Below are 11,427 nucleotides of genomic sequence, written 5' to 3'. Positions count from 1 at the left end.
CGCCAAATTAAGTGACGCCCATCCCGGGACAGCGTTTGCCTCGCTTCCGTTCGGGTGGGCGTGTCGGGGGAGGCTGGGGCGTTGACAAATGAACCGTTTTGACTTGGAGTGCAGCGCACCTGCACGAACGAAGCTTCCTCAACGCCCTCCGAATGTCGGACGTGGTACGTGGGACCGATTCCGTCGTCGTGATTCCGAATCATCCAGGGCTGGACTGGCCCTCTGGCAGTTGGGCAGATGCCCGGTGGGCCAGCCTCTTATTTTCCTCCATTTGACCCCTAGAGACTGGCCCGCAATTTAGAGCGCAGGTGTCCCGAGTCCGGTCCTCGAGGGCCTGACTCCTGCATGTTTTTGAGGTTTCTCTACTCCAACACACCTGATTCAGTGATCAGGATCAGACTCCTGCAGAGCTCGCCGTGTTGAACGTGGGAAACGTCAAAAAGCAAACAGCCAAATTGTGTTGATGTCAGCGTTTAACCTGAAGATGGCGCCAAACACACACTTTTGGACCCAAATTCAAGCTTTCAACAAACGTGCACTAAAATAATGACCAGGACGTGACGACAGCATTTGTAGACAGCAGTTTATCAGAAAAATATGTTGTTGTTTTTTTGTATTTTCTTAGTGTTGAGTACACCTTTAAGAAAAATGATGATTTTGATTGACATGTAAATCCTTCCCTAATTTCAAAGCTTAGTATTGATTCAACTCCTGGCAACTTTCCCGCATGCTGAACACGTCGCGCTCAACGCTTCTTTTCATTCTTTTCATTCTTGTTGTCAAGTGCAAAATAGCGTGTGAAATTCAAACCTCTTGCGTTTGCATTTGGAGAAACGCCCGCTGGAGGAATTTGCACCAAAATATCTTTTGATTTGGCCGCTTATGACTCAATGACAAATAAAAGGAAAAGTCCTCGGAAACTTGAAATACAATCGAAAAGGACGACGAGCAATCAAATTAGCAAGCGAGTACAAAGAAGAAGCTAAAACTAAAGGCAATTTCAAAACAAAACAACACAGACAGAAGAAAGTTGCATTTCAGCTTATTAATAGAACTCGTTCTTCACAGACTGGGGGGGGTTTGGGGTTTGGGGGGGTTGACCTTTTAAGTGGAGTTATCATAAATGTGCTTGCGCAGCATTTGTGTGTGTGAATATTTTTTTCTTATTTGTCACGCCACAAGTCCATGCTAATTAGCATTAGCATTCCAAACACCGAGACGCCATCAAGTTGTGGCCGTTTTCGCACAGCAACCCTTTGGCAAATCGGGCAGGACCGAGGACAACCCTGGTCCTGGATGTCTCCCTCCTCCCACGCAGGTGAGGATCGTTATCATTTGCATCACCTGTGTGCGGGAGGAGGGACTGCGGCCCTCCAGGAGTCACGCCCTAGGAGGTCGCCTGCGAGCAGCGTCCCGGCTCGTGGTCCCGCCTGGCGGTCGGGTCTTCTCTGCCGCTTCGGTCCCGTTCGGTGTCCCGGTCCAGTCCCGCTTGCCAACGGACACCATCGGCGAGTCAAGGGAACGCTCGTGGAAAGAATTGAACGTACGTTTGTCTTTGCAAAGTCTCTCCTCCCGGCTTGAAGTTGCCGGCGCCGCGGCTCGGCGCCGGCGCCGGGAGGTCACTGGGAGCTCTTGAGCTCAAAGCGACTGTAGACCTGCTTGGTCTTCATCTTGTTGTAGTGGTTGACCAGATCCAGCTTGCTGTGGCCCAGCGTCATGCGCTTCTCGTCCTGCCTGGTGATCGGCGCCGGTTGGCCGCTTGGCTCCGCTTGGGCGCTTTTGTCTTGCGCGGCGTTCTGGTCCTGCTTTGAGACCTGCAGCGAGGCGGGCGGGTGCGGGGGGGCCGGCAGGCTCTCGGGCTCACTTTGCGAGAGGTCGGGCCCCCCCCACGCTACGGTGCCGTGAGGAGAGGCCGACCTGGCCAAGTGGTCTTTGCCCGTCGCCGGCAGGTAGAAGTCCGACATTTTGTGGAGGAGCTGATTGGACGAGCTCCGGTGCTTGGCGCCCAGTTTGGCTTCCGACACCACCGGCGGCGGCGTGCGGCTCCGGTGCAGGCGAGGGGGCGGCGCCACGGTGTGGAACAGGTTGAGTTTGTGCTCGTACATTGCCAGAGTCTGGAACTTGGAGGCCGCGCCCGCCCGGTGGGCTCGCATGAAGTCGGCCGGGTTGCCTTTGGTCCGCTCCAGCCCGTAAATCGGCGTGCGGCGCTCCAACAGCGGACTGTGGTTGGCGGCCCCATTGGAGGAGGTTGCCAGGTTTTGGAGCCGCCGCTCCAGGCTGCGGTGAGTGGCCGGCGGCTCGCCTTTGTCCTGACCTTGGGTCACCTTGTAAACGGGGTTGGAGGTCGGGCCGGGCGCCGCCTTCACGCTGGAGAAGCTGCTGCCCGACTGGCTGCTGGAGTTGTCGGAACCGGGCCGCTGCCTGTCGGTGTTAGCGTCGTTAGCGTGTTAGCGTGGCCGAAAAAACACACACGCACGCACGGCCGCGCATTCAAGGGGACATTTTCACATCCGGTCGCTCGCCAGCCAATCATTCACACAACGCCGCGGGCGGCAAACGTGATAACCGCCGGCATCCGTACGGCCTTTTTGTTGCCACATTTCATACGGACTCCTTTGGAGGGACGATCCGTTTCCGGCCGCGGACTTATAAATCAATATGCAGGTGGCCACAATATGGCATGTTTTCCAATATGGTGCCGTTGGACGCAGCAAGACCAATGAGGCCGATTGGCGTCCCGACAGCACCAAACAAACACTCGCCACCTCCAAAACGATTAGCGTTGTTCTTCTCACAAGCTAACGCCGCTGTGGGACGTCGCCTCATTGGCTGGCCGCACTGCCGTGACACATTTTTGGAAAGCTTCGCTCAAAGACGCCTTTTCACAAATCAGCGGCTTCGCAGACTAACCTCGGAGTTTTGGCACCGCCGCAGAAGGTTGGAGGCGTGGCCGGCAAAAGGCAACAAATGCCGGCGATCAAATCGCGCGTGCAATCGGCCATTGCGGGGACGTCGGTCGGAACGCTCGCGCATTCTTATCAATCCAAAAGAGCAAGCGACACTCGGGCCGGGAGCGTCCGTCCGTTTGTCGTTCGGATGGACAAAATGGCCGACTTCCTGTGTGGCACTCGGCTCATGTGTTTGTTGACCATACGGCCGCGAAAAGAAGGAAAATCTCTCGAGACTTTGATTGTTTTGCTTTTCATGTGCCAAAACAAGAGCAGCTGCCGCACTTCGGTCCTGTCCTGTCCTGTCCTGTCCTGTCCTGTCCTGTCCTGTCCTGTCCTGTCCTGTCCTGTCCTGTCCTGTCCTGTCCTGCCGTGTCCTGTCCTGTCCTGTCCTGTCCTGTCCTGCCGCTCGCATGGCTTCCATTTGCAACCGCAAGCCAAGTTCTGCTGTCGTGACAAAACTAAAGCTTGACCCGGTTGTCTGATGTTTGGCGGAGCGCGCCACGCACACACACACGCACACACACACACAAAGCCTTCGCATACGACACCAAAGTGGCTTTGGCACCACGCGTCCCCTCGAATGCGCGGCGGCGGCAGCGGCGGCGCGTACCTTTCGGAAAGCAGATCGGCCTTGATGAGCGGCGCGAAGCCCGTCAGCATCAGCGGCGTCTGGTACGGCGGGAAGTACGGCAGCGCCTCGTCGTCCTCGTTGTAGAAGCACTCGATGATCTGCGAGTCGGCGTACAAGCAGCGGAACTCGCGGTCGAAACTCTCGGTGATGCGACCCGAGAAATGCATCACCATGTTGCTGTGCACCTGCGCCGACAGCCACGTGAAGCTGCGGGTGCGAACAAACGCAAAAGACAACTTTGACATTTCACAGCAACAAATTGATTGATCAAATATGGCTTCCCTTCGGATTCAATTCTGACGCTGCGAGAACAATGGCGCAAGAAACAAACGTGTCGGGATCACGCCGTTCACAGCTGCCAAATCCGTTTTCCAAATGTTTGGCTCAATTCAAAACAACTTTTTCTTCCCTTGGACGCAGATTTCTTTCTTTCTTTCTCTTTTTTTTTTTTTAGATCAAATCAAATCTCAAATCAAACATTTGAGAAGAATTTCATTTTTACAACAGTAGTGGGCAACTCATGTTGTCCTTGGGGCCAACTAGCTGGCACCAGCTTTTGTTTTCTTTTTTTCCAGACAAGATGTCGCCTCCTAACATTTGTGAAAGCGTCACGCTTGTTCAACACGCCGGCCGATATTAAAGCCGTCCGTGCAGATACACGCAACCTTGATATCGACACGTACTCATCATACGATATGAACACCTTGAAGGGTACAACAAAGTTTCCCGCTTTTGTGGTTCTAAAAATGAAGCAACATTTAATGAATGTATTCTATGGCGGGTTGCATTGTACACAAACGCCAAGGCGTGCACGGTTAGCGTGTTTCCACGTGATTAGCGAGCGCGGCGCGTGCCGGATCTGTCCCTCCAAATGTCGAGCAACCGGAATGAGCGCTCTTTTGCCGCTGCTCCAAATTCTTGCGACTGGTTTCGCTGCTGGCCGGCCAAAGCAAACAAAATGGACACAAAATGGATTTTGAGCGAGCACGGGACGCGGCGCGCCACACGTAGCAGCAGCCAGCGTTAGCATGCTAGCGCTCGTTTGGAACCTCCCTGTTGCGGTTCGGGAACTCAACTCGGTGCAGCCGGGACACAGACGCGTGTTCGACGTGTCCCCGGGCCTCGTGCCCGGAAGGGGGCGCGAGGCGTCCCAAGCGGATGCCCGAGCCGCCTCCAGCAGGAGGAGGAGGAGGAGGAGCAGGAGGAGGAGGAGGAGGAGGAGCAGGAGGAGGAGGAGGAGCCGCCGCTCCCGGATGAGCAAACACGCGCAGGAAACTCACTCGGGCCGCTTGCATCTCCTTCGTGACTGCACGCGAAAGCAGGAACGCGGCTCGACCGGTAAAGCCAGACTTTCCGCTTTGGGCTCAGCGCCTTCGTTAGCGCCACGAAGTCCATGTTATGCTAATCCGGGAACGGCGGAAGCGCCTTGATTGGCCAAATGCGCTTCATGATTTTCAGCAGCAGGAAATCGAAAAGGAGAAGATTTCCAGGATTTCCTGTTGGAGATCGGGTTCGGCTGCGCTTGCTTCTTGGCTACCTTTGAAAAGCCACGAGTTCAAAGGTCGCGATTGAGCCACAAATCCCTCCCAAAGCGTCTTCGTCTGAAAATTCCTTCTGCTTTAACTTTTCATGAAGTCAATCTTATCCTCATTTGCATTTTCTCCTTTATATCCAGTTTGACGAACCGGATGAATCGTCATGACAAAATATTGCGAGTCTTCGTGTTAGCGCGAGAGGATGCTGGACGAGCGTCCTCTCGTTTCTTCTTCACTTTCTCTCGTCATAAATACAAGATCGGAGCTGATCAAGTGCGTCGTCAGTCGTCAGCTGACGAGCAACTGACGAGCAAGCAGACTCGCTCATTAAGCATCTGAAAAAGATCCAGCAAGGCAACAATTACAGCCAAAATGACATTTTCAGACATTTTGCAGCAATTGTCAACACTTTCGATTGCGTCACCGCAGACCAATCGGATCCGCCGGCGACCAATCGGATCCGTCAATGACCAATCGGATCCGCCGGTGACCAATCGGATCCGTCGGCGACCAATCGGATCCGTCGGCGACCAATCGGATCCGTCGGCGACCAATCGGATCCGTCAACGACCAATGCGAATCAGCGCCGATCATTTATGAGGCGAGGCGTGCGATTGATTGGCAGACACGCCCAGCTCGCAAGCTTGAAATTCCTCGGGGCGGTGGAGCCTCGCCCTTCATTCCAGTGGGCGCTCGCTCGCGAAGTCACACCTGGCAAACGCCACAAATCCTTCCGTCAACAGGAAGTGGGCAGACAAACGGAATTCACGCTTCTTACTCGCTGAGGCGTGCGTGAACGCAAACGGCAGCACAAAAGCCATTTTGTGGCGTCTTTCCTGCCGACACGCGCCGCTGACATGAACAAAGATGGCTGCCGAGCTGCGACTCGAACTCGGGCTGCTCGATTAGCAAGAAAACATTCATCCTCATTATTTTGCTAATAACTGAAATCACCATCAGGACGATCATTCATTTAAACGTCAACATTTTTAAGACAAAGAAAATGATGCGAGTTGCTTTTGGATGACACAAAAAGGAAAAGATGGTGAAAACGTGCACGTCTAAGAAATTCAAAATGAGCATTCATAATCTTTTCTTTCTTTTTTTCGCAATTGTGGAATGTAATCATTGAAATTGGATTATTTGCACGGCCCTAACTTGAAAGTCTGCGTGGATGGAATTTGGGCAAAGATGGCCGCCGCACATGCCAAAGACACACAAAAGTTGCCATTGCTCAACATCTTTACGTGCACGTCCACGTGAGCAAAGAGCGCCAGGAAGTCGGTCAGTTATTCAAGGTTGGGTTCGAGGGACACCGATTGGCCAGGGGAACAACTCATTTGCATATCGTCAAGCGCAGAAAACAACATTTCAAGGTGACCTGTAGGATCCGGCGATGACCTCTTCGCAGTCGACGATCATGAACTTTTCCAGGACTCGGCCGCTGAACTTCCTGCCGCCTTTGGTGCAGTACGTGTCGCCGCACACGCTGCGGATGCGCATGTTCTGCCGGAGGGAGGAAGAGGACGACGTGAGAAGACGAGGGACAGGAAGGCAGCGAGTCCCGCCCGCGGCGAGCGGCTTACGCTCATGTTGACGCCGTGCACGTCCAGAGACGAGCACATGTCGGTGAAGAGCTTGAGGTTCTTGTGGTCCAGCAGGACGTAGACGGGAACTTTGCGCTTGCTGGACGCTTCCATCAGGTCGCACAGCAAATCTACGTCGCTGAACTCGTCCATGACCAGCGCGATCACCTGCAACGCACACACACGCACGCGCGCGCGCACCGGCGGGTGGCAATCAGGTCCACGGAGCAGAAAAGTCTTACGGCACCGCGGCCAACAAAGCCAACAAAGCCAAAGTCTACTTGACGAGGTCGTGGTGACAATTTGGTCCGAGTGGACCGTGTGCTGAACGCGCGGCATCAGGTGATTCTTTTATTTTCACCTCCTGCTGAGATGCCGCTAGAAAATTCACATGACGGATGGCAATGCAAAAGTGCAGCTCCAACTTCACATGCCTAATAACATATTATGGACATAAGCGTACACTTCAGATATATATATATTTATTTTTACACACGTTTTGAATTTATTGGCCGTCGCAATTTAGTGCCCAACGCGAGGAGGCCCAACCGCAGATTTGGGATGAGATGCAGGACAAACTTCAAAAGTCAACAATTTCTCCCCAAAAGAGGATTTCTGAGAGCAAACGCACAAAATGACTTCTTGCACTTCATGTTGGTTTGCAGCTCAACAGCAGTTTTGTGCCACTTTTAACTTTGAATCAACTCTTTTCCAAGGCTTCAACTTGTTGCTCCTCCCACCCAGGCTGCCTCAACGCAACTTTTTTTTTTTGGGGGGGGGGGGGGCTGCCTCAACTGCCAAGTGCTGCACATGCAGCCAAAACGTGTCAACCAAGAACACGACAAGCCAGCGAAGACAATGAGCTGAAACGCATGTCGCGAGCGCGTGCGCGCGCGCGTACCTTCTTGGCCTTGTTGATGAGCGAGCGTATTCGGTCCTTGACGTTGACGGTCTTCTCCCTCTGGAAGTAGATCTGCGTTTCCGAGGGCCCGTACCTGAGCGGGGCGTCCGGCCAGCCGAGCTCCAGGACCGGCGGCTCGTCGTCGGTCATGGTGGGGAAGTAAGTCCCGGAGGTGAGCTCCGACGTGACGTCATCGCCGGCGTCACTTTGGCCGGCGTCGGGCTGCTGTCCGTCCTGCGCCGCCGCCGCCGCCGCCGGGCCGGTTCCGCTCCCGGCTCCGGGTCCGGGTCCCGCTCCCGGCTCCGGGTCCGGGTCCCGCTGCTGCGTGATGTAGCGGATCTCGGCTTCGGACAGGAAGCTGAGCTCGCGCTCCTCGGTGAGGACGCGCCGGTACTCGCGCTCGCCGTGCTCGAGCAGCGCGTCGGTCGCCAGGCGGGCGGCCTCGCTGTGGCTGAGCTCCAGCGACGACACTTGCCGCCACGGACTCTTCAACTCCTCCAGGCGAGCCGCCAGCTTGCCGAGCGGCTTGCGGCCTGCGGGGGCCGGGCGGAGAGTCTCCGACGAAGTCATGGCGGAGCGCGCAAACTTTCATCCGACTTCTCCCCAAGTGGGGGCCGAGAAACGACGACGAAGACAACAACGACGAGGAGGAAGAGGAAGAGACGACGAAAGAAAACGCGACGACGGACAAGTAACTTCCCGGTCGCCAGGTTCCGGATCACCTGTCGTTGATACCTTACCTTGGCTGTCGCTCATCCTCCCGAGCCCCGCCCCGCCCAGCCCCGCCCCGCCTTTTCCACCCTGCTACCCTCCTCACTTCCGCTGGCGGCAAACGCGTCTGTTCTGTTGGGGACTTTCACAATAAAAGCGCCGCTCCAAAGTTGAAGCGCATTTGAATCCAAACAAGTCTTTTCCCTTGCTCAACATTTTTCTGCATCAAAACGAATCAATTAAATAAGATCCATTTCCCAGCAAACGGCATCAAATCTTGTTTTATTCTTTTTACACACGCTTGCATTCATCTCAACTTTGTGCTCACCCACAAAAATGAAAAGCCAGTGCAGGTCAAAAGGTCAGCATTTTAGCCAATGAGGAGGAGAAAAGCAAGCGATGAGGGGAAGATTCAGACCAAATAAATTTGCTACGTGTCAAACTGGCAGGCGTCACTTTCCAAAAGGTTGCTGACCTCTGACCCTGAGCCATGGTTGAACAAATCCAAATGATTGGGATTATCGCTCGTGTTGAATCCCGAGAAAACTTTGGAAAAGCGTCACCCTTTGCAAAAACGGTGGCTTTTCATTCCTAACAATCGTCTGCAACGACACACTGGAATGCAATCTGTGATGATGATGATGATGATGATGATGATGTCATCCCATAACACAATCATCGATTCTGCAAATATTGCGACTCGGCTTCATCACAACAATGTGCTCGCTTGCTCTTCGTTTGCGTAGGAAAAGTCAGAGGAGGATGAAGATGACGATGACGATGTCAGTGGCCGCTCCTCTTTAGTCAATAGTGAATCAAGTCTCACAAGGATGTTGACGACAAAAACACACACACAACATATTGTGCCAACTACATGCGGGGGAGGAATGCCGGGGGGGGGGGGTATAGGGGGGGGGGGGGCTGTTGGTATTTTTCCACTCCCACGGATCCCATCAAGAGTCCTGCAGGAGTTCTTGCATTCTTTGAGCCTAATTTTGGGGAGAAAAAAAAGATCCAAAACAAAAAATGAAGTGAAAGGAATCGGCCAGCATCTAACCCGTGTCCTTGGCCGGGGAATATCTTGCTTCTCCAAACGTGCCGTCGGGAGGGGGCCGGCGGCGAGTGACGAGCTACGCGTACTTGCGGGATCACGCTTGACCTCCGACCTCGTCAGTACCAGTTGGTGCACGAGATCAGGAAGCGCATGTCGTCCACCTTACGCTTTCCCATCATGCACTGCGGCATCTCTCCTGAAAGCACGCGAGTCACCTTGCGATTGCGGCCCGTCAGAGGGCGGCGTGTGGTGTTGCCGTTGGCCCGGTTGACTTTGCTGTCCTCCCATCCTGCTTTGCTCCTGAACACGATGACGTCATCATCATCATGTCACATGACTCGAACCTGCGTCTGACGCACTCCGAGGCCGCTTGACGGCGCACTTGGAACGCTTCCCGTTTCCGGCCTGGCTCCAAAGATTTTGTGGATGGAAGCGAGGGCTCACTCGGCGCGAGTCCGATATCTTCTCGGCGCCGCATGAACAAAACAAAACAGAGTCCATCAAAAGCCACGCCATCTTCCAAGGTCGCAACGTCAACGAGATGACGGGTTAAGCGGAGATCGGATGCCGATGACGTCACAGACCAATGATGTCATCACGCGCTCACGTTGACGCGATTGGCTCGTAGGGCTCAAGGGGCGGGGCTTAATGAGCGCCAAGCTTCTGTTATTTGGCTCGAAACAAAGAGACAGAAACGCGCTTTCGTTAAGGACCGAAACGAAAATGTTTGCTTTCAATTCAGGAGCAAATCATCAAAGACTGAATTGCAAATTTGACGAGCATACAAATGGATGCTTGCGAACGTTACCTGCCAGCTTTTGCCCAGGCATGATCATCTCCAAATGATAGATTGGCGCTTTCCGATTGTGCTGACACACACCTCCGGTCAAGACTGAAATGGAATATTTGGCCATAAAGAGAAAACAAGAGAATAATAAGTGGAGGAAATGAGGACAAGTGAAAAGAATGGAAATTCAATTCAAATCTTTATTTGACAATGCAGTCAGACACTTGCAGCTGATGTGATGCATTATAGCGCTTAGCGCTAATGCTAATTCTCCACTCCAGCCCCAAATTGCAGTACAACAAATGTCAAATGCACATCAATTAAAAAGGCCTAAGAAACTAACCACACAAGTCAAAATCAATAATCCAGCATTATCTTCAGGAAACGACATGAAACCGTACCGACACCAAGTTGCAACGTTACAAGACAATGTACAGTATTGAAACAGCAACACACAATAATAAAAAGACAAATACGACATATCAATTCATGACATTCAAGCAACCGTAACTTATAAAACAATATGACAAAGGTGGTTGAAGAAGTTTCAAGAATCAACTGGATTCAAATCTTTTCTCGACAAACGGGATTCTTTTTTTTTTTTAATGGTACGCCAAAAATATCTTGGGGTGATTTTGAAATGTCTAATTTGCCCGTCAAAGGATCTGCGTCTCCTAAACAGGTGTTTACGCTTTTGAAAGCTGCCATTTATTTCGTCACAATTTTCCACCGCATGGCTCCACCTTGTGGAACACCAAAGTCATTACAGCTATAGAGCCATTAATGTGGCAAAAAGCGGTAAGGAAAAAATGAACCTGAATTCTCGCAATATTTGTGAGTTCACAAACTCCTGACAATCGTCTCACACCGAGCCCGCCGATTTTCACCCATTCGAACCATTGGTGGTTTGGACCAATCCCAAAACAACATTGTGTCTGGAGTTGGGTTATACGCGGCTGGGACCAAAACAAGAAGCAACGAACTTCCGGCAAGATGGCGGAGGGAGCGGGCGTGCTGTTAAGTAGCGTTCCCGAAAACATCCGCCCGGCGAACCACAACTTCCGGGGTAGAGGGCATTCAAAATAAACTATATAAAACTCGTACATTTGATCTAATAATATTTCGCAAATGTATACAATCATCACGCGCACGTCTTCTTGCTGAAAGCAGGAAATGGGAAAATGAGCTCCATAAATCATTTCATTATGAAAACTTTTTGTCGGCTGCCTTTCCGGTACAGAGTTTGTACGTACAGGCGCCAGCGTACTGAC

General features: G+C 52.7%; 1 protein-coding gene and 1 long non-coding RNA gene across 2 annotated transcripts; both read right to left on the bottom strand.

Annotated features, from left to right (window-relative positions):
* Positions 1-569: 569 nt before the first annotated feature.
* Positions 570-8,401, bottom strand: sack1c (scaffolding CK1 anchoring protein C). The gene is made up of 5 exons (XM_086084067.1): positions 7,605-8,401; positions 6,704-6,871; positions 6,499-6,623; positions 3,562-3,789; positions 570-2,421 (listed from the first exon to the last, which is right to left on the bottom strand). The coding sequence occupies exons 1-5, from the start codon at positions 8,172-8,174 to the stop codon at positions 1,620-1,622; spliced, it is 1,893 nt and encodes a 630-aa protein (XP_085940193.1). The 5' UTR covers positions 8,175-8,401; the 3' UTR covers positions 570-1,619.
* A 264-nt stretch (positions 8,402-8,665) lies between these two features.
* LOC147169034 (uncharacterized) lies at positions 8,666-11,410 on the bottom strand. Its single transcript, XR_015095894.1, has 3 exons — positions 10,972-11,410; positions 10,178-10,261; positions 8,666-10,032 (listed from the first exon to the last, which is right to left on the bottom strand). It is a non-coding gene; the product is annotated as an uncharacterized LOC147169034 (long non-coding RNA).
* Positions 11,411-11,427: the final 17 nt, after the last annotated feature.

The sequence above is a fragment of the Leptonotus elevatus genome, chromosome 9, assembly GCF_054856555.1.
Source record: "Leptonotus elevatus isolate MCC_2025b chromosome 9, RoL_Lele_1.0, whole genome shotgun sequence".
NCBI classification, from domain to species: Eukaryota; Metazoa; Chordata; class Actinopteri; order Syngnathiformes; family Syngnathidae; genus Leptonotus; species Leptonotus elevatus.
This window is presented reverse-complemented; position numbering and strand designations above follow the sequence as displayed.